The sequence below is a fragment of the Mauremys reevesii genome, linkage group 19 (assembly GCF_016161935.1).
Source record: "Mauremys reevesii isolate NIE-2019 linkage group 19, ASM1616193v1, whole genome shotgun sequence".
Taxonomy (NCBI): domain Eukaryota; kingdom Metazoa; phylum Chordata; order Testudines; family Geoemydidae; genus Mauremys; species Mauremys reevesii.
In genome coordinates this window covers 25,794,101-25,817,390 of record NC_052641.1, presented here as the reverse complement: position 1 = coordinate 25,817,390, position 23,290 = coordinate 25,794,101, and the positions used below count along the sequence as shown (strand labels likewise).

General features: G+C 43.3%; 1 protein-coding gene across 17 annotated transcripts in view; it reads right to left on the bottom strand.

Annotated features, from left to right (window-relative positions):
• Positions 1-23,290, bottom strand: part of RALGPS1 (Ral GEF with PH domain and SH3 binding motif 1) — a 343,816-nt gene that overhangs the window by 219,370 nt on the left and 101,156 nt on the right. For all 17 annotated transcript variants that reach the window (XR_005589888.1, XR_005589890.1, XR_005589889.1 and 14 more), the window contains one exon: positions 1,894-2,020. Coding sequence is in view for 12 of the 17 variants with exons in the window: in XM_039506419.1 (XP_039362353.1) it covers positions 1,894-2,020 (127 nt within the window). In the remaining 5 variants the exon portion in view is untranslated. The remainder of the gene's footprint in view (positions 1-1,893; positions 2,021-23,290) is intronic.

Here is a 23,290-nt window from a genome sequence, read left to right as displayed (position 1 = left end):
CCTGCGCTCACGGCTCCATGGAGACGCCACCAACTAATGTCCCTGGAGGGCCGTGGAACCAAGGTGGAAAACAGTTTGGCCCACTGGGGTCCCTCACCCTCTGCAGCTGGTAGAAAGTCCTGCCACTTGGTGTCGAGGTGGGATATGAGGGCGGGGAAATGAAGAATATGGAGCACAAGTATGTAGAGATGGTCCCATGGCGCAGTTCGGAAACAAACCAGATGCAAATTGTGCAGCCGGCTCGGGGTACAAAGGAGTGGGAGCGGAGAAGGATCACTGGGCAGGGGCCCGATGAAGAGATCCGGAGGGCCTGGGGCAAGGGGCAAGCAGGGAGTATTTATTCCTTGATTTTAGCAAAGCTTTTGATTCGGTCTCCCACAGTATTCTTGCCAGCAAGTTAAAGAAGTATGGGCTGGATGAATGGATTATAAAGTGGATAGAATAAAGTAGATCGTGCCAAACCAACCTGATCTTCTCCAGATGGGAGAAACTGAACTGGGTGCCTGGCCTGCTGCCACTACGCCTGGAGAAGCTACCAGAGACTAAGAGGCTCTGCTCCCCCTCCCCTGTCAGGGAGGCTGGGAGGAACCCCTGCCAGACAAGGTGGGGGCTGTAAACCCAGGGAGCGTGGGTAAATTCCCAGGGAGAGCAAAATCCCCCAGCCCACAGCTAAGAGGAAGCGCAGAACCCACTAAGGCAGAGAAGGAGCTCTGCCACAGCCCCTAACCTCCCCTTTTTTTAACTGCAGGGGTGTTAACGGGCCACTTAACACATTCTAAGGGACATTCAAGGTAAACTACTTGTGCTAAACAATCTTTTCCATCTTATATTTAGCTGTAATGCTTGGAGTATCTTTTACAGACCTGAAGAGCTCTGAATAACTTGAAAGCTTGTCTCTTTCAGTAACAAAAGTTGGTCCAGTAAAATATACAGTGAAACCCCACTATAACACGATGATTGGGGTCCAAAAAATTCGATCGCGCTAAATGCGGGGTCGCGGGTTTACCATTTCAAGCTGGTCAGTTTCAAGCCGGTTGATTTCTCTTGGGCAGAAAACTACTTTCATTTGCGAACTGCCCATAACAGTAACTGAAAGGGTGCAGCTCCAGCAGCGGGGGCTCTCAGCCATGCAGTGAGAGAAGGAAACACTTGGGGAGAGCAGGGGAGTTGTGCAAGGGGCAGAGGAAGAGCAAGGAGGAGCTGGGGAGAACGGCTCTTCTCACCAAAAGGGTAAGCAGGGGTGGGGGCGGAAGAGGCAGTGGGGAAGGCACATTCCATTTTTTTTCCTCTTCGGGGGTTCTCCAGCCTATTTTTTTTTCTTTTTTGCGCTTTGGCGGTGCTCCGGCTGTGGGTTTGTTTTTTTTATTTTTGCGCTTCGGCAGCGCTCTGGCCATTTTTTTCTTTTTTGCGCTTCCTCGGTGCTCCAGTCGCTTTTTTTTTTTTTTGGCCTGGGGCGGCCGGAGCCACCTTACAATCGCGTTATAGCCGAATTCGCGTTATTGCGGGGCGCATTATAGCGGGGTTTCCCTGTATTACCTCATTATCTTGTCTCTCTAACAAAAACTTCAATTTAAGACATTCCTGAAATCCAATCCTCTTGTAAATTAAAAAGAGCTATGATCCACATTAAACATTGATGCAATTATGTTTTCAGATTTAATGTGAAGATGAAAGCTCTCCAAGTTCACAGTGATCTTAGACATTATTACACCTTAAAATCCTTCACTACCTTTAATTTTCCTGAACAACAAACTAAGTGAACCACATGTTCAATATGTGGTTTGCTTCAAGTACACCAGTACCAGTTGGCTATTTGTCAGTCAGAAACAGCAGACTGCTTATTCAAAACTGAATATATTTCCACAGATACCACAAGGCTGTTTTCACACCTACCTAAATAGGGAATAGTAGGGACCATCTTTAAGCTTCTGATGTACTCCCGTGTCCTCTTATAATTATCTTCCTTAGACATTAAATAGTCTAACTTCTCAAAGGTGGTCTTGTCTTTGCGATTCAGAAGCTAAAGAGAAGAGAAAAAATAAACAGTAAATACAAACTCAAGAGATAGTGTCACCCAGAAGACAGAAAAGCATACTACAAGGAGATTTGGTTAGATTTAAAACAAACAAACCAAAACTAGCATAATATTTGAAAGTTTTTTGCACATTAAAATAAAAGTACCGTTTCATCTTTATCTCTGAAGCTGTAAACAGATCTTTAGTATTATTTATACATATTTTGTCAATCTATTTATCGTCTTTTATATACATTTTAATGTAAATGATAAAATGTTGACACTAACATCAGCTGTGTTAAATTTTTAAGGGAAATATGTAAGATGTTATAATCCAGACATTAACATTCTTTCCTAATTTACAGATTATTATATGCTCTTGATTTTGAAACTTAAAATTACTAATACTAAGAAAGGCTCTCAATATATATGCAAGATACACCATTTCATCAGTGTCTCAAACTCATGTGTATAAATGTTAACAGAGTTGCTAAAACCTTGGAAGAAAAGTCTTAAAATAATTATTTTTATGGTTAATCTTACTATTTGCTACATAATCTTGGCAAGTTACAGAGTACGGCAAAAACAGGTCAGAATAAGAGTCTGATGTCCTAAACCAGTGGTTCTTAAACTTTTGTACTTGTGAGCCCTTTCACATAGCAAGCCTCTGAGTGTAACCCCCCTTATAAATTAAAAACACATTTTTATATATTTAACACCATTATAAATGCTGGATGCAAAGTGGGGTTTGGGGTGGAGGCTGACAGCTTGCAACCCCTCATGTAATAACCTCGCAACCTCCTGAAGGGTTCCAACCCCCAGTTTAGGAACCCCTATCCTAAACTATGGAGGTATAAATGTGTAATATACTAGATCAAAAAATATTCATTCACTTTTAGCTGATTTTATATACCTGGATAATATTTCTGAAGCCCAATTAAAAAGCCAGTTGGAGCTAGTGTTGGTGCATAAAAATTATGGTATTGCAGATTGCTTAATTTTGAGTTCTTACCCTTGAATTTTAAGATAAGAGAAAGATCTCATGTCACAATGCCATCTGGACAGCTTTCTTCCCAATATTCCAATTCTTGTTCCAGAAAGCTTAATAAAGGACCTTACAAATAATATTTTTACAATGCCAGGAGACTGGTCATAGTGATCAAGACTCCAATCCTGCAATGGATAACACATGTGTGGACTGCTTCACTGAAGCAGGAGAGGCACAATCAAGTCAGTGGGGCTCTGTGTGGCTGCAGCACTCAAACCTGTAGTATCTTATCGCAAGCACACAGGTTTCAAAATAAACCTTTTATTAAGAATGGAAACTATGTACTGAAATAAGGTAACAAAACTTCTCACTACCCTCTCGATGTAACCTGCGACTGCCCTGTCCTGGTCCTTTGTTCCTACTCCCAAGCAGGAAGTACCCCACAGATACACCAGACTGCATGGGAAGTCTCTACATTTCTGGAGAAGTTACTCTATAGCCCAAACCTGTGCACTTTAAATTGAAGGATCAAGGCCTAAGCAAGTTAAGAATGGTGCATACACAAGTTGAATATGAGAATGAAAAACTACATATATTTGAACATCAGTTGTCAGTGAGATAAAAAAAAATTGTGGAAAATGGTGAACAAAACAGAAAGGCTGCAACAGCTGGAGTTTTCTGACCTCTTTTCCCTTTTCACATTAAAAGGGATGAGAGTTTTATGAATATTCACTAAAGCCCTGATCCTACATTGCAGTTCATGCCTATGGACTGTTGTACAGAGAAACATGGAATTCTTAGGGCTCTGCATGGATGCTTCAGTCTACCTGGAGGGACCAAGACCTAATTCAGTTCAGTGCAAAAGCTCACCACTTCGTAGCTAGCAAATTTCACTGATGTAGAAATATGCCACCATTGTAGAATTTTACCATTTTTGTAGCTGAAATCAATAATAATGAAGGAATTCCTTGCAGAATCTGTTTCTGATTTCACAAAAAACTCAGTGCGAGAACAAAAGATATTTTACATTTAACAAATGTAGGGAAACAGTGATATGAGTAGTGTTAGCAGTATCAACAGTGGCAATCACAGCAAAGAATGTGACAGCAACAGCTTTCTAAAACACCAGAAACTACATCTTATCGTAGGCAAAGGGAAGTTAATTTCTTCTTCCTTAGAGGATCACAATGTCCCTTATGATAAGTTTCTGAAATGATGGTTTAACATTTTGCTTTCTAAATTAAACTGGGCATACATCATATATTTCATTTCTTACACGGCTGCTACTCTGAAACCTATTTATCTAATGACATTCTGTAATTCCACAAAATGTCATATACAGATACTTTTAATGCATATTTTAATGCACTCGTATATTTCACAAGGAAACATAATGTAAAGTCTTAGAAACTTCTTTAAGTCTCAGTCTTGCAATCAGTTATGCATCTGCTTAGTTTCAAGAATGTGAGTGGACCCACTGTTTAAGTTTCCCTGCTTTGCACCTACTTGGGACTGCTCATCACAAAGTTAAACTTGTACTTACATTCTTTACTGGATCAGAGCCCTAATTATTAAATCTTCATACCCTAGAGGCAGCATAGGCATTTTTTCTTTTAAGCATTTTAATAAAATTATCTTTTAATCTTTTGGGAGTTTTAAGTATATAGTCAATTATTTCACAGTTCTGAATAGTTAATAGCTCACCCAATATGGATCACATTAACTTCAAATGACATGACTCCCTCTTTATTTCAATATTGTGTATCATCTGGTATAGGGAACCCATCAAAATGTGCCTTCATCCAGTCTGAAGTGGGCACATCTTGATAAATATAGGGATTGCATCAAAATGTGTCCAAATCCTAGTTTTTACCCTGGCCAAAGGGCACATTTTAATCATTATGAAGAGCCCATCAACATCTGCCCACAATCTAATTTTACCTCTGGTCTCAAGGAATGCACGCTTGAGGGGCATGAGGCAAACATAAATGTCATGCTTGATCCTAGAAAATATTCGCATTAGGGATTTTTAATCACATAAGTAGTACCAGTGAAGCAAACTGGACTTTTTGAATTAGCGAAAACTGATCAAATAAAAAATGAGAAACAGGATTAGGCCCTTGAATATTATCATTTGATCTGAGAAAATGTTCTGTGCTATGTTTAAATAATTCACAATCAATCCACAATTTTAGCAATGGATCTACTGCACACTGGAAAAGCCATGACTACATTACAGATAATGAATGAAGTATTTAAAATAATACTATTTTAAAACTGTGTCATTTTTAATAATAATCTAATATTTTTTTAAGGTCACGTGTATTGGGTACCTAAGATGAATGCACATCAAGTGCATCCCAGACACTTCAGAAAAGCCAAAAAATAACGGGAAAAAATATTAAAAATACTCTGAGCCTAATGCATTCATCAAGTTTTTTTCACTGAACATTTTTTTTTATTAACTTAGAGCTACTAGTCATCTTCCTGACCCAGTCCAGCCATTCTTATGTTCCTGGTCTGTTGATTTGATGGTAATTCCCCTCTTCGACTCTCTCCACCGTGTTTCCAGCTGCCACTGCATGAGATTTAAACAACAGCCACCACTTTCAAGATTCTCTATGAATCTGCTCCTTCCTACTTATATTTCCTTGTTGTGCTTCACCTGATACCCTGCCCCTTCCACACTGCCACCAATGTCACCCTTTCCTACCCATCAGTCATCTTCTTGAATAATCTCCTCCATATCTTTTCATGTGGCCTCATATATTCTTCAATTTCCCTTAAAACACGTGCAAGGCCATTACTCTCTCTGGATGGTGTTCCCTACAGTGGATCATGCTGATTTGTACAGTATTTCTCTTTTGTTATTGACCTTTCCTGACCTCTCTGTCTATCCATAGATTATCAGTTCCTTGGGGGCAGGGACCTTCTTGTCTTGCATATCTGGAAAGTGTTCAGCATATCACGGGCACTACAATATCAGTGTTCAGCATATCATGGGCACTGTCTGCACTGCTACAGACTAGGGACCGAATGGCTGGGTAGCAGTTCTGCAGAAAAGGACCTAGGGGTTACGGTGGACGAAAAGCTGAATATGAGTCAACAGTGTACCCTTGTTGCCAAGAAGGCTAATGGCATTTTGGGTTGTATAAGTAGGGGCATTTCCAGCAGATCAAGGGATGTGATCATTCCCCTCTACTCAGCACTGGTGAGGCCTCATTTGGAGTACTGTGTCCAGTTTTGGGCCCCACACTACAAGAAGGATGTGGATAAATTGGAGAGAGTCCAGCGGAGGGCAACAAAAATGATTAGGGGGCTGGAGCACATGACTTATGAGGAGAGGCTGAGGGAATTGGGATTGTTTAGTCTGCAGAAGAGAAGAATGAGGGGGGATTTGATAGTTGCTTTCAACTACCTGAAAGGGGGTTCCAAAGAGGATGGATCTAGACTGTTCTCAGTGGTAGAAGATGACAGAACAAGGAGTAATGGTCTCAAGTTGCAGAGGGGGAGGTTTAGGTTGGATATTAGGAAAAACTTTTTCACTAGTAGGGTGGTGAAGCACTGGAATGGGTTACCTAGGGAGGTGGTGGAATCTCCTTCCTTAGAGGTTTTTAAGGTCAGGCTTGACAAAGCCCTGGCTGGGATGATTTAGTTGGGTTTGGTCCTGCTTTGAGCAGGGGGTTGGACTAGATGACCTCCTGAGGTCCCTTCCAACCCTGAGATTCTATGATTCTATGATTCTAATAAACAAAGGAAATAATAACTTGAGATATTTCTGTTTTGTTACATTTGTCCTAGAGTCTGTGAATGGAACTGTTTACCCAGCTAAATAATGTATATACTCATTCATAAGCCAAATTTTTTTAGTAAAAAAGGGAAGAACCAGAGAAGGGGGTCGGTTTATGACGGGTATAGAGAGGGAGAGGTGGGACACAGCCCCTCCCCCCAACAGAGGGAGCATGGAGAGGCAGCACAGCCAGCAGACACAGAAGGGAAGAGGCAGGGCCAGAGTCTCTCCACTTCTGGCCATGCTGCTCTCCCCCCCAGCCTCCAAAGCAGCTGCAGCTCCAGGGCTGGCAGGCTGCACCTGTGCCACTCAGCCCCATCCCCGAGAGCAGGTTGTGGCCACGTTGCCCGGAACACACTGTGGCAGTGCCGCCCAGCCCGCTGGAACATGCTGCGGCCGCGCCACCTGGTCTGGCCCACCGGAGCAGGGTGCAGCCACATTGCCCGGCCTGCCAGAGCAGCTCCAGCCAGGTCAGAGACATCCTCCTCTGGCCCTCCCCAGATAAGGTGGGAAGGGATGGGATGGAGAGAGTGTGGGGGTCCCAGGCTGGAGGTGGGGTCATATGGGGGGTGGTCACAGGGGTTACTCCCCTGACCCCCAGCTTCTCCCCCGCAAACAATTTCCCCACCAGTTGCTGTCCTGGCCCATCAGGGTAAGCAGCTGGCATGCCAGGACACTTTGTTTACTTAGATTTACCTCGAGGTAAACAATCCATCTTGGCCCACCAGCAGCTTATCCTGATGGCCCGGGATCCAAAGTTTGCTGACCCCTAAACTATAGGGTCGCTTATGAATGAGTCATAAAAATTTTCCATTTTTACTTATCTATCTTGGGGGGGGGGGGTCGGCTTATAAATGAACCGGCTTATGATCGAGTATATACAGTAATTTTGTATGAAAGAATTGGTGTACTCAAAATGGCGGCTCAAACCTCTGAGATTTGTCTTTACAAAAAAAATTAAAAATCAGTGTACTTGCCCCATTCTCTCTTATGGGTATATTCAAGTTTTGTGCTTCATACTCTTACATAATCTGAAAGGCAAATATTTGCCACTGAACTTATATGAACCAAAAACCAGGAGAGTGGAAGTACTATATTGCTAAGCTCTCCTACAAACCAGAGAGTCTTGAAATATGTCTGGACTATTCTATACACTATAATAAACAATACAAGAAAAACAGTAATTGTGGATTTGTCAACATGTGCTAGGACAGAGTCATGCCACAGGATACTACAAATGAAAAGATACAAACAAATCAATGTAAGAAGAAGTAGGATTATTTCAGGATAGAGCAAATGTTTTATACCAAAAGTAGTAAAGTTTCCTTATAATAAGGTTATTTAAAAACAAAAACAAAACCCCCTCCCCAATTCCTAAAATGTAAAAATTATCTGTTTGGGATTGGCTCGCGTTTTCTGGGCAGTAACTTTGCTGAATATATAATTAGCTTTTTCAGTATGTATAATGGATTGCATTAAGCATTTCATTTCAGAATTTTCGTTATTATATTATTAGCCTGGGGAGCCTAGTCTGTGAAGTGTGTGTCTGTTGTCTAATTAATCAGTGGAGCAAAGGTGACGCGTGGGGGGATTCACACTATGTAATGTGTGCCCTGAATGAGGAAACACCCCTTCACCTCATTTAAAAAATGCACTTGTGCTGTGAATGATACTGGGGTGTGAAGAAGCCTTGCCTTATTCAATGCACTCTGTATAAAAGGTCATTATTCAGCCAAATTAAAATCAATCTTTGTCAAAATAGTCAAAGGCACATCTCACTGAGGCTAGTGTTAGAAATCTTTTTACAACTGTAGGGTTTGTTTCTATGATTTCAAATTTCCCATTCACATGAAAGCAGTTGACCTATTTTCCCCCTCAGACTTAATTAACTTTGGATATAGGCCAAGACTAGAAAATATCAGTCCATGGGCAAATGTTTTGGAAACATGTGATTGATGGAAAAACAGGGGCTAGAACAGAAATATTAACTATAGGTGTCACTACTGGTTTAGTTGTGAAAACATTTATCTTGGCAAACATTCAATAAATTTATTTAAGATTTTGCATGCTTCCAGCACAGACCTTCTTCTAGCCTGATGTACTATGATATGAGAGTTAAGCTGAAGGATGTGGTAGATTTAGGACCAAACCTGTAGTCAAAGTGAGGTGGAAGAAAGAAATGAATGAGAAAAATGGCAGAGAAATACAAGATGGTTTTTGTCAGGCATATTTGGTTCCTGTTATCTACTCATCAGACTTTTTAATCAGATTTGCCAGGGAGCATTAATAAACATTTGGAAACAATCACTTGGAGTAAGATGCACTCGTGATTCCTTTGGTATCATGACTTATCAGGAACTAGCAGATGAAGATTTATTTCAGACCTTTTTAAGGACTATATCTTCAGTATAAGTGTAGTTACCAATACTTGGAATCTAGAGGTTTATAATTAACCAGCTGTGAAACTAAATACTGGATGTAAGGTTCTCATTATGACAACAATGGGAAAAAAGGGCAAGTTTGTCCCTCTGGGATAATTTAATACAATTGCTCAAGATGATTTATGGGTGTGGCTGTTAAGTAGATGCCCAGAGACCCTGAGAACAACTGGTTGGCCAGCCGGCCAATATGAGACAATAAGAAAACATGTTAATAAGGATGAGAATGTTACTCACCTCGTGCAGTAATGGAGTTTCTTCGAGATGTATGTCCCTGTGGGTGCTCCACTTTAGGTGTTGGTGCGCCCCTGCACCCATAGCCGGAGATTTAAGATAGCAGTGCGTGGTTGGGTCGTGTGGTCCCTCTCTTGTGTCGCTTCAGGCAGTTAGCTGGCGCTGTGTGACCAACCACCACTCTGTTCCTTCACTACTGCAGAGTACAGTAATAAAACTCCAGCAGACGGGAGGAGGAAGTGTAGTGGAACACCCACAGGGACACACATCTCGAAGAACCTCCATTATTGCAAGAGGTGAGTAATGTTCTCTTCTTCTTCAAGTGATGTCCCTGTGGGTGCTCCACTTTAGGTGACTTCGGAGCAGTGCCCTCCGGTGGAAAGAGGGAGCTTCGGAGTTGAAGTCATAGAAGATGACAGTACAGTATGTCCGAACAGAGTATCGGAAGATGCATGTTGGGTAAATGCGTGTGGAGAGGCCCAGGTTGCAGCCCTACAGATTTCCATGATGGGAACATTATTAAGAAATGCTATGGAGGCTGACAGGTCTCTGGTAGAATGTGTGCAGATCCCCGTAGGCGGCTGTCATTCATGCAGGAGGTAACAGAGTTTTATGCAGTCTGATATCCATTTGGATAGATGTTGTTTGGAAATGGCGTTAGCTTATGATCATTCGGTGATTGAAAGGAACAGTTTCGGAGACTTGTGAAAAGATTTTGTTCTATTATTGTCCTGCTGACATCCAAGGAGTGTAATCTGGACTGTTTGTTCACATGTGGTTTAGGAAAAAATGTCAGTAAGTGAATTGGTTGGTTGAAGTGAAAGGATGAGACAACTTTACGTAGCAACTTGGGATATGATCTGAGGTGGGTGAGCCATGAGAGCTGCCAGTTCTCCCACCCTTCTGGCGGATGTAATGGTCACTAGGAATGCAACCTTCATCAAAGGATGTATCAAGGAGCTTTTAGCCATGGGCTCAAAGGGAGGGCCAGTGAGGGCGTGGAGGACTCAGTTGAGGTCCCATGGTGGGGTAGGATTCTGAACTGCCGGGGTAGGAATTGGAGAGGCTCTTAAGAAAGCATTTAGTGAGCGAATACGTAAAAGTAGAGAATCCATCTACTTTATGATGGAATGCCGTGATGGCTGATAGATGCACACATATGGAACTCATGGAGATGCTTGTCTGTTTGAGTTCCAACAAGTCATCTAAAATGAGAGATAAAGGGGCTGAGAGAGGTGCAGTCTGTTTGTGTCGGCACCATGAGTTGAATCATCTCCACTTATGTATGTATGTGAGTCGGGTAGTGGTCCTACAACTGTTAAGAAGATGTTTTGTACATCTGTGGAACATGTCATTTCAGAGTCTGAGAGCCATGCAGTAACCAAGCTTTGAGATGGAATTTTTGGGGATCCGGCTGCATGATGTTACCTGCCTCCTGCAATAGCAGCCAAGGTATAAGCAGCAGTGTGCATGGTGGGCAGACCGCCATGTGGAGAAGGTAAGGGTACTATGTTTGTCATGACCATGTGGGGGCTACTAGGATCACTCTGGATCTCTCTCATTTGATCTTGTGAAGCACGTGGGCTAGGAGGAGGAGGGAAGGCGTATAGTAGAGGAGCATTCTAGTTGATAAGGAAGGAATTGCCCAGAGAGTGTGTAACAAGTACGGCTCTGGAGCAGAACTGGGGGCATTTGGTGTTTTGTGCAGTTGCAAAAAGATCTATCATTAGAAACCCCCATTTATGGAAAAAGTCTAGGATTACTGATGTGTTCAGCTCCCACTCGTGGTCCTGATAAAACTTTCTGCTTAGGGTATCTGCCATGGTATTCAAGCAGCCAGATAGGTATGAAGCTGTAATATGGACATTGTACTTGATGCACCATTGCCAAAGGCACATAGCTTCCACACAGAGGCAGTGTGGATTTTTGCATGTTTATCTGAAGGCCTAACCTGGTAAACAGAGTTATTGTGCATACGGTGGACTCTATGGCTGCCTCTCTTGTTGGTGCTTTCAACAGACAGTCGTTCAGGTAGGGAAAAATCATGATTCCCTCTCTGTAGATAGGCAGCTACTATGGCTAGTACCTCTGAAAATACCCAAGGCGGATTGGAAAGGCCAAAGGGTAGCACTTTGTATTGGAAATGGTCCTGTCCTATTGCAAATCGCAGGAATTTGCAGTGTGAGGGATTGGATGGATATAGGAAAATATGCGTCCTGGGGGTCAAGGGCTGAGAACCAGTCCCCTCTTTCTAACACTGGGATTATGGTGCTTAGTGTGACCATTTTGAATCGCTGTGTTTTCACAAATTTGTTGAGCCGCTGTAGGTCGAGGATAGGCCTCCAACTTCCTGTTTGTTTGTTTGTTGGTGTGAGAAAATAGTGGGAATAGAATCCCTTCCCCCTCTGTACTCGGATGGTACGGGTTTACTGCTTCTAGAGACATGAGGTGGATTACCTCCTCCTGTAGTAGACACTTGTGAGAGGCGTCCCTGAAGAGGGATGGGGAAGGGGTCTGGATAGGGGAGTTGGAGGTAAAGGGGAAGGAGTAACCAGTTTTGATAATTTCTAATACTCATCCGTCTGTTGTAATACTCTGCCAGATTGGGTAAAATGGGGTCAGGCAACCGTCGAAGGTCTTGAAAGTTGTAGATGGTTCCAGTATTGAAAGAGATGAGGTTCTCGACCAAGGCCTCAAATTTGTTGTTTGGAAGTTGATGGTTGAGAAGTAGTATTCGAGGTAGCAAACTGCAGTCTCCTCAAGGTTTTCTACTTCCGACCCTGATGACTGTAGCATCTATTCCATTGTGCAAATGGAGGGGGTTGGACTCGTAAGTCCTCCATGGTCAACTGTACCAGCTTTGGGAATCCAGATAGGTGGAGCCAGGAGGCTTGTCTCATAACAATTGTAGTTACTATGGATTTCGCAGCTGAATGAAGGGCAGCTTGTAATGTTCTGGTTATGGGTTGACCTTCTTTGATGAGCTATTTATATTGTTCTTGTTTGTCATCTGGAATAAAGGCAGTAAATTCAGAGAGACGTGCCTTGTAGTTGGCAATTCTCAATTGTAAGGTCGCAGCAGAATATATGGCATCGATCACCAATGAATTAGGTGTTGGATGTGAAAAAAGGAATTCAGAGCCCTTTGCAGGCACGTAGTTTTTTTTTTTTAAATCAGATCTCTTACAGGTAGGTGGAATTGTTGCAGGCATCTGCCATAGCAACTTCACAGGATCCATAATCCTGATGAGGTTGGGAAGCTCTGAAGGCTCCGGATAAGGCCCACTATATCCTGGAAATGAGCGTCCGGCAGGAGGGCTCATGCCTGCACGGAGTCCAGAACCGCCCCGATGAATTCTATTCTCTGGGTCAGCTCTAGGGTTGACTTTGCCATGTTGAGGAGGAGGCCCTGCCGAAGAAACGTGTCTATGACCAAGTGGAGTTGGGACTGCACCTGTTCTCTGGTGCATTCTGGGATTAGCCAGTTGTCAAGGTAAGGGTATGCCTGCACCTGCCGTTGACAAAGGAAAGCTGCCACGACCAATATACATTTGGTGAACACTCGGGGGGCCGTGGAGAGTCCGAAGGGAATGTCTGTGAACTGATAGTGTTCGCGGTTGACCACAAAGCGGAGGAAGCATCTGTGCACTGGATGAATCGCTATGTGCAAATACGCGTCCTTCATGTCAAGGGTAGCGTACCAGTCTCCAGGATCCAGGGAAAGTATGATGGTGCCCAAGGAGTCCATGCGGAACTTCAACTTTACCATGAACTTGTTGAGTCCGCACGGATCCAGAATGGGCTGAAGCCCGCCCTTTGCCTTGGAGATTAGGAAATATCGGGAGTAAAACCCCTTGCTTCTCAGTTCCCTCGGAACCTCCTCGATTGCCTCCATGGCGAGGAGTGCCTGAACCTCCTGAATAAGGAGTTGCTTGAGAAAGGCCCCTGAAGAGGGACGGGGAAGGAGGGTGGGGAGAAAGAAAATTGGAGAGAGTATCCCACTTCCACCATGCAGAGGACTCAGCGGTCCATGGTTCTCTGTGACCAAACACGGTGGAAATGGAATAAATAATTCAAGAAAGGTGGGGTAGAATCCTGAATGAGGTCCGGTACACTGTCCTCGGGCGTCCCTTCAAAAGGCCTGTTTTGAGCCTAACAAAGGCTTGGTTGGGCCCTGGCCTTGTCCTGACGGGGGGTTGGAGGACTTCCTCCTGCCATTACGCCCCTGCCACCTATAGAAATCCTGCTTCAGCCAAGGAGGATACGAGCGCTATTGTGGCTGCTGAGGCTTGAAGGGTTTCCGCTGGGTAGCTGGTGTGTGCATGCATAACTCTTTCCAATGTGTATGTCATAAGAATGGAATGTATCTGATTACCAAAATTCAACTCATGAACCACAGTCCTGTAAAGTTATTTTGATACCTGTTATCAAACTGGTTTGGCTTTTCCTTCCATGCCCTTTAGTGACAAATTCATTAGTTAAGGATGCGTTTTTCAACCCTCAGTTCTTTAGCCTTTACCAGCACAAAACAAAGAAATTCAGGCCTGGTCTACAGTACGGGGTTACGTTGAATTTAGCCGTGTTAGGTCCATTTAAAAATGAATGCATCCACGCAATCAACCCAGTTCCATCGACCTAAAGGGCTCTTAAAATCGACTTCTGTACTCCTCCCCGGCGAGGAGAGTAGCGCTAAAATCGACTTTGCTGGGTCAAATTTGGGGTAGTGAGGATTCAAATTGACAGTATTAGCCTCCAGGAGCTATCCCTGAGTGCTCCATTGTGACCACTCTGGACAGCACTTTGAATTCTGATGCACTAGCCAGGTAGACAGGAAAAGCTCCAGGAACTTTTGAATTTAATTTCTTGTTTGGTCAGTGTGGCAAACTCAACAGCACAGGTGACCATGCAGTCCCCCCAGAATCGTAGAATGTTTCTATGCTCCCCCTACCATCTCTGTCCCAGAGGATATCGCAGATTCGAAGGCGAAAAAAACGCACTCGCAATTACATGTTTTCCGAGCTCATGCAGTCCTCCAGCACTGATAGGGCACAGCTTAATGCATGGAAGCATTCAGTGGCAGAGGCCAGGAAAGGACATGATGAAGCGTTTGTTGGGAGAGCAAATGGACATGATGATGAAGCATCTGTTGGAGCTGAAGGAAAGCCAACAACGGCACAGAGCCCCGCTGCATCCACTGTATAACCGCCTACCCTCATCCCCATGTTCCATAGCCTCCTCACCCAGACGCCCAAGAACGCGGAGGGGGGGGAGAGTGGGGCCCTCCAGGCACCCAACCACTCCACTGCAGAGGATGGCCAAAGCAACAGAAGGCTCTCATTCAAACAATTTGATTTTTGGTGTGGCTACAATAAGCCATGTGGCCTTGTCCTTCCCTCCTCCCCCACCCCACCTGGGCTATCTTGTCTGTTATCTCATTTTTTTTTAATTAATAAAGAAAGAATGCATGGTTTCAAAATAATAGTTACTTTATTTCGAAGGAGGGAGGGTGGTTGGCTTACAGGGAATTAAAATCAACACAGGGGGTGGGTTTGCATCAAGGAGAAACACACACAATTGTCACACCGAAGCCTGGCCAGTCATGAAACTGGTTTTCAAAGCCTCTCTGATGCGCAGCGCGCCTTGATGTGCTCTTCTAATTGCCCTGGTGTTTGGTGCAAAACGATTGTCTGCCGTTGCTTTCACGGAGGGAGAGGCAACTGATGAAATGTACCCCAAACCACCCACAACAATGCTTTTTGTCCTATCAGGCATTGGGAGCTTCACCCAGAATTCCAATGGGGGCAGAGACTGCGGGAACTGTGGGATAGCTACCCACAGTGCACTGCTCCGTAAGTCGATGCTAGGCATGGTAGTGAGGACACACTCCGCCGACTTAATGCGCTTAGTGTGGACATACGCAATCGACTGTATAAAATAGATTTCTAAAAATAGACTTCTATAAAATCAACCTAATTCTGTAGTGTAGACATACCCTCAGTACATATTTAGGACGGCTAAAAGGAAAGCACAAGCTCACATATTCATGTCTGAGTCACACTTACAGTGGCCAAATGTCCAGTTTTCTACCAGAAAGTCCAGTTGAAGAGGGGACCTGACATTGTCCAGTCAGTACTACTAACCAGTCCAGTTACTGCAGGCTTGGGAGGTGGGGAGGCGTCGGGTCATCACCCACACCAGCCCCTACTCAGCCAGGATTGCCTCCTACCTGTGTTGAGCAGTTGCAGCTCCCAGCCCCGGCTCTGTAGAAATACCCACTGGGGCTTTATATTGCAGTAGTTGAAGCCCTAAGAAAGGGGTAGTAGCAGCGGGGAGGGAGACGATTGGATTTATGTGAATCATTTGTGTTTCTGCATGTATGCAGAGAGCAGAAATAGGGAATTTGTGGACATTTCTAGCTAAACATGTAAAAATAGGGCGTGGCAATTACTAATCATGCTAAGTAGTTTTCTTTCAGTCAAAGAAAACCACCATTCTTGGCAGGCACAGCTGCATCTTACTCATCCACAGCGTGAGAACTGAGCCAATCAGAGCTTGGTGAGGACAGGAAAGCTTATGATTACAGGAGTTATTAAGAACTCTAGATGACTCACTGGAAGAACAGTAATGCAAACGCCAGAAGAAGTGATTGCTGTTGGGCTGGGTCTCAAAACCTGTAACACTGGCTACAGACGAGTGTTATTGCAGCTTTTACCTAGTACAGGAGTGTTCAGAATAACATATCATAGAATCATAGAATATGAGGGTTGGAAGGGACCTCAGGAGGTCATCTAGTCCAACCCCCTGCTCAAAGCAGGACCAATCCCCAACTAAATCATCCCAGCCAGGGCTGTGTCAAGCCTGACCTTAAAAACCTCCAAGGAAGGAGATTCCACCACTTCCCTAGGTAACCCATTCCAGTGCTTCACCACCCTCCTACTGAAACATATGCTCAATCAGGGTGTATTTTAATAATATATTTTGTTTTCAAATACAGATACACCTCTACCTCGATATAACATGACCCGATATAACACAAATTTGGATATAACGCGGTAAAGCAGTGCTCTGAGGGGGGGTGGGGCTGCGTGCTCCGGCGGATCAAAGCAAAGTTCAATATAACGCAATTTCACCTATAATGCGGTAAAATTATTTTGGCTCCCGAGGACAGCGTTATATCAGGGTAGAGGTGTAATTACACGAAAGAACAAAAAACTTGCCCATCCAATATAGACTCCTCTCTTAGAGGTGTAGACAATATTGGAGAAAGATATAAATCTCCCACATTGCACCGGTTTTTGCAATTCCATATTATAGGGGGAAAATTCTTCCTAACCTGAGCTGACTAAATTCAGATGCTACTTTTGGTTCCAATTTTGCAAGATGCAGAATCAGGACCTCTGACTAATGTCTAGTTCTCATTAGTATCTGTCTCAACAACAGCCAGCACCAGTGAGTTGCATTGAATACTTCCTAACAGGTCCATCACCCAGAAACTTCAAGCATCTGCAGTGGCGACTGCTGACTGCCACTGACTTATTGCATCCAGAACAACACTTGAAGCCAGGAGACTTGGCAAACCTTAGTACCAAACCAAAGCTCAATAGAAACAAAGAATAATAAGCTGAATGGAATCTTATAACAAGTACTTTAACTAGAACTAGAAAAATTTTTACTAAATATTTACATCAAAAACATTGAGAAGAGTTTTCTAAGGTACAAAGGGAAAGTGTGAGAAACCTGCATACTTGCTACAACTACTGACCACAGGCAGCAGGAGGAACTGAGGGGGGTCGGAGAAGTGCTGCCCTTTATGCTCTCGGCTAGCTGCACGAACATGCAGAGGGCACATACCCCACCCCGATGTGTACCACTCTGGGGAAAAATTCTCTGGCTCAGTACACTGGGGCACAGACAACTAAAGTGGAATGGACATATGCAAGCACTCAAAGAAGAACTGTTATTCTAACATTTTATTCAACTACCATCTTCCACCTTGCATAATTTTACTTTGCAATGATACCACATGAAGAATTTTATATTAAAGAAAAAGACAGCCATAAATATAAAGAAAATGTGTTCTTCTTTACAATAAAGAATTAGAGTACTCCAAGATCTATTTTCATCTTTCAGGCTGCTAGCTAAAGACAATGGGGAACAATTGTTGCTAAAACAGGGTATGGTCAGCATACATCACTTGCAGCTGGGAAGGAAATAAACAATAAAATTAGCATTTTTATGTTTTTAAAAGGAATTTATTTTTATTCCTTACTACAATATTCAGTGAACATAATTTCACTAGTGAGCCTCAAGCATTACTATTATAAATGAGAGAAAAGGAAAAAATACTGTAGCAGAAGTTTGTCCTGTAAAATGTTCATCTTGCTTAAAGAATAGGTTGTGAGTAAGCCAAATCTAGTTAGCTAAACTTGCTGCACTGCCTCTGTAACTAGATTGATAGTCATATTATGCTTAACTTTTTGTTAGCAATTTTATTTATTCTAAATAAACTTTGCTTTATACAAGGCACCTGGATTGGATTTAGCGGTTGTTACAGAGTTAACAAACACGGATCGGTGCTCCAGAAAAAAGGAAACTGTATTCTATCCTCCAGAAGAGACCAAAGAAAGAGGTAACCGTCAGAGCACTGAGCCAAAGGCAAGGAAACTTTAAGACCTCTCTCAAAAAGGTGCTGCAAGAATACTGGCTATGATTAAGGCTAAGATTATGTCATGGAGGTTGCGGAAGTCACGGAATCTGTGACTTTCAGAGACCCCCATGACATTGGGGGCCCTGCAGCTGACCAGCTGCCACTCCTGGCGATGACCCGAGCTGCCCAGCCGCCCCCAGCAGGGGTCCCTCCTGCAGTGACTCAGCCGCCACAAGCAGTGAGCACTCCCTCTGCAGCTCCCAGTCACCAATGGCAGTGGCAGAGGGACCCCGGAGCTGCTCAGTGGCCTCGGGTCTGTCCCCCCCACACACAACTCCTCAGCCACCACCACAGCCCTCCTCCCCCCATGCAGCTGCTCAGTTGCTGCAAGCAGCCAGCCCTCCCCCCACAGTTCCCAGTCGCTTGTTGGAGGCAGCAGAGGGACCCTGGAGCTGCTCAGTGGCTGCAATTGGGGGGGCCCACCTGCAGCTCCCCAGCCTCCGCCACTGGTAGGGCGCCCCACCCGCAGCTCCCTCACCCCCACAGCTCCCAGCCCCGCACAGTAGTGAGGGGATCCCCCCAGCACCAACCCTGCAGGGCAGTAGGGGGGCCCCTCTCAGCCACTGGGGTCCCTGCAGCTCCCAGCTGCTGTGGGGAGAGGGGGCAGAGGAGACAGCATGCTGGACTCACCTCATTTTGTCAGGGATGTTTTTAGTAGAAGTCAGGGACAGGTCACAGCTTCTGTGGTTTTTTGACCTGTCCCTGACTTCTACTAAAAATATCCATGACAAAATTGTAGCCTTAGCTATGATCACTGTGGGAATGGGGAGAACCTCGAGTCCTATGGGGAGTTACGTCCTGCTTACAATTTCCCCTGGAAAAAAACAGAAGAGGAAGAGAATAAACTTGGTAACAGTGGATATTATAAATTCCTTAACAAATATGTATTTAAGCATGTACATGTGCAGTACAGCCAGTGTGAGCCCGTGCAGTTACAAAAATTTCCAACTGTGCTTCTCACGATGCAGTTTTCAAATGAACATTTAAAAGTGAAAGCTATATTTTTCTGAAGTATGCAAAAGTATTAGTTGTCAATAAAGAGTATGTCCATGCCCAGCTAACAGTTTCAACTTCAGCTCTTTTTGCTGTAGCCCTGCTTTAAAAACTATGCTTAGAATTTGATTTTAAACAGTTGGAAGTTTCTTTTCCACTCCCATAACCCAAACAAGACTGACAGGATTTTGCTGAAACTGGGGGGTGGGGGAGGGGAAGGGGAAGGAATCACCTTTTGGCAGGGACCAACCCTGGAAAATTTAACTAAAAGTTATGTTTTGGAAAGTTACAAGTGTGGAAACAGATTTATAATGGAAACTGTTTTACAACTTTACCTATAGAGAGTGCTGCCAAGTCTTCCTATAAGTAAATCCTTCACTCTATCGAACAGTGACTACTGTCCCAAGAGGGCTGTGCAGAGCTGCAAAGTTTTGAGAGCCCTAGCTGGTTTTCAAAACTGTCACACTGTGCGGCAGACTATCACAGCTCACCACGTCCTACCTGAATTATTAGGGATGCTACACCTCTTGTCTTTTCTATTATGTTCACTCAAAACTCTTCTTTTGGGAGTGTCAAGGCATGCATGTCTAAGAAAACTATTAGCAGATCAATATCATGTCATGTTTAATTGCAGAAAATTTGATCATACTTAGAGTTGATCCTGTAAACAGTTATTTGTGCAAGCAAATTTTATGCACAAGAGCAGTCCCACTGAAATCAATGTGCAGAAATGTTGCAGGATCAGGCCCCACATTGTATACTTTTATAAATCTAAACGTATCAAGTGACATGGATGCAGAACAGATTGCTAATACATCTCAGCCATCACAAGTGATGTTTAATGTTGCGTTTTAAGCTCATTTCACTTCCACTCTTCAGGAAATCTTATAGGGCACTGCCCTGTGAATACATTAAAACTGGATCACTGATAGGAAAGCAGATATTAGTGACCTTAAATTACCATGTTAAATCAATTCAAGACATCTTCTCTTACTTAATTCTTTTAAAAATACTCCACAGCACAGCAGTAAAACCCAACACTGACATTTTAATTCCTATGGCAAGGTGTGGATGGAGCTTTCAATATTTTTTCCGGCACTGAAAAACACTTAGTGACTCATGAAATGGATATAAAGGATTAATGAAGCCAAGACAGCTCCCAATTCTCTCACACGCCCACCTTGTTTTTGGTATAAACAGGGCTAGTAGCAAACAGCCACAGGAAAATGCATGTGTTTAGATGTCCAGACAATTTAATCCTCAATTTGACAGTTGAATAAAATGAAACTTAAGTTAAACTTTAAAGAAAAATTAATGGAAGTATTCTTTGTTTTTCACTCCTTTTTACAGTGTCTTATTTTATTCATATTTTCTGTGCAAGTTTCTATTTCTTAAACATGAGAGACTAATAGCATTGGCTTCTGGTAGGCTTAGATAGGCAGGAACTTTGCAAGTGGCTCATGCCCATCTCTGCCAGCACATCTCAGATACAAATAGCCTTGATTTTCTCTTTCAGCAGAAACTGTCAGCGATGCTGATTTGTGCCAATTTGTGTAGGGGTTTTGTAACGTGCACTTGAGACCAAATATTTGCTGATGACTGAAAGCAGAATTTGAACCCAAGTGTCCAGTGATGAATGGTTAACATGCTACGGGCCAGTCTTGTACCTCTGATGTTAGTAGGAATTCTGCCATTGACTTCAATGGAATTAGCATAGGATCTATCACTCTGAGCCCAACCCAATGCCCATTAAAGTAAAAGGGAGGACTTTATTAATTTCAAAATGAGAACTACATGCAGTTCACAGTTCCAATTTATCTACACAGACAGTATTCCATCTTTGTCCCTACTGAGGTCTAGTTTCTACTCCAATACACAAATAAAAGAATTTGAGATCTGATAGAATACTCTGGACAATACATAAAGATTTCTGGGCATGGTGTTATTCCCATACATACTGTGTACAATACACAGCCAGCTCTTCCCATTCTGTTTTCTAGATTAACTCTTATATAAAACAATATAATTAGGAGAACTCAGAGTGATTTTCACTGACGTTATTGTGTTTTAAACACTTCCAAACTTTTGCATATGGGAAGGAACAAATCACTAACTACTAATTTAACACAAAATAATTACATACAAAGCAGCAAAACGTAACCACATCTTTTATTCCACAGGAACATAGTCCTTTGGGTAAGTAATCTGTTTTGGTTTTTTTTGTTTTTAAGTATAGTTCCTCCTTTCATACGACATGTTTTAAACTACTAATTCAAATTGGTTCTATTTTCACTTGGCTCCCTAATTTTGCACTGGAGCTCAAAACCAACAATGTTTTACCCTGAGCAGCTTTGTGTGTTTCTTCACTTGGATATTCTGCTGGAGTTCACTAATGCCCTGACCTCTGATTGTAAATTAAAGGAAAAAGGAAAAAACACAATCTGTAAATATATTTAACAGAGTCACAGCTTCTATTAGGAGTAGTAAAAAAAAAAAATCTAAGGTGAATCGTAGCGAACCCAAGAAGAAACAATATTTTTAATACAGCAACTTTCTCCTGCTCTCCTTGCTTGGCAGCTGTACAATAATACAACAAAAACATAAACAACATAAGAATGGCCCATTTAGCCCAGTATCCTGTCTTCTGACAGTGGCCAGTACTAGATGCTTCAGTGGGAATAAATCGAACAGCACAATTATCAAGTGATCCATCCAAAATCATCCAGTCCCAACTTCTGGCAGTCAGTCAGAGGTTTAGGGACACCCAGAGCTTGGGGTTGTGTCCCCGACCATCTTGGCTAACAGCCATTGATGGAACTAACTTACAGTAGAACTTCAGAGTTATGGACATCTCTGGAATGGAGGTTGTCCGTAACTTTGAAATGTCCTGTACGCTGGACAAGAGGTTACGGACTTCAGCCAGGGGGTGGAGGAGTTGGGGCTGCAGGGATCTGGGTGTGGGGCTCAGGGCTTCTGTCCCTAGGGAACACTGGGGCTCATGGCTTCAGCCCTGCAACTCCGTTCAAGGCTTCAGCACTGTGGTGGGTGCTGGAGCTCAGGGTTTCCCATGGTTCCGCTCCCAGTTTCAGCTGGGGGTGGGGTGGCAGTGGCACATGCTGAGCCTTGGGGCTTTAGCTGCAGGGGAAGCACCAGGGCTGAAACTGGCACTTCCCTCTTAGCTAAAGCCCCGAGTCTCCCCTGCCTGCCTGGAGCCTTGAACCCCCTCCCACCCTGCGGCTGTAGCCCCAATCTCCCCCCGCCCCACCCCAGTGGTTGAAGCCCTACTAGGCTACATCAGCAATTAATACTTATAAAACCATGGGCCTTCCATCAGGTGCAACTGTGAAACTTAACTGCCCCTTCCTGAGCCCCCTTATGCCTTCAGGGTCAGTATGGGGTAAATATCCCATCACATCAGTGGTTCCCAAACTTTAACAACCTGTGAACCCCTTTCAATAAAATGTAAAGTCTCGTGAACCCCCTCCTAAAAATGAATATTTCTAGGTATTTTCTCCTTTACCTGAGTATAAAATTATAAAAGCAGTGATCTTGGAAATATAAAATTTGTTTTTATGACATGCTTATTACACACTATTATTATTTATTATTTATCATTACAGTATTTTTATTACATTATGAAAATGGCAACATTCTTCTCACTTTCGTAGCTTGTATCACTTTGAATAAGCCTGTTATAAGACATGGCTCCTATGATTCATTAAGGAGTATCAGATGTGAAACAGCATGAAGATATTTAAGAGGCCTACTCAAAGAGTTCCTCCTACACAAGCATTCAGGTCTTGAGCAGTCCAGGCAAACAACGCACATTACAACAAAGCTTAAACTTGTTCTTCATAATAATTTTAAAAATAGCAAAAGATATCCACCTCCCTTTCCATTTCTTATAAGGAGTCCTGAAGTTTAAATCTCCTCAGTGTGATAGATGTGCTTGCTTTGATCTGCTTAGCTGCTGGTCCCTTGCTGCCTGGGGTCCCTAGGGAAGCTCTGTCCGCCATCAGGGAATTTTTCCCTGAGAACCCCCTGTAACATTTCGTGAAACCCAGTTTGGGAACCACTGCAACACATACATCTTTTTTGAGATGGGGTGACCAGAACACCATACAGT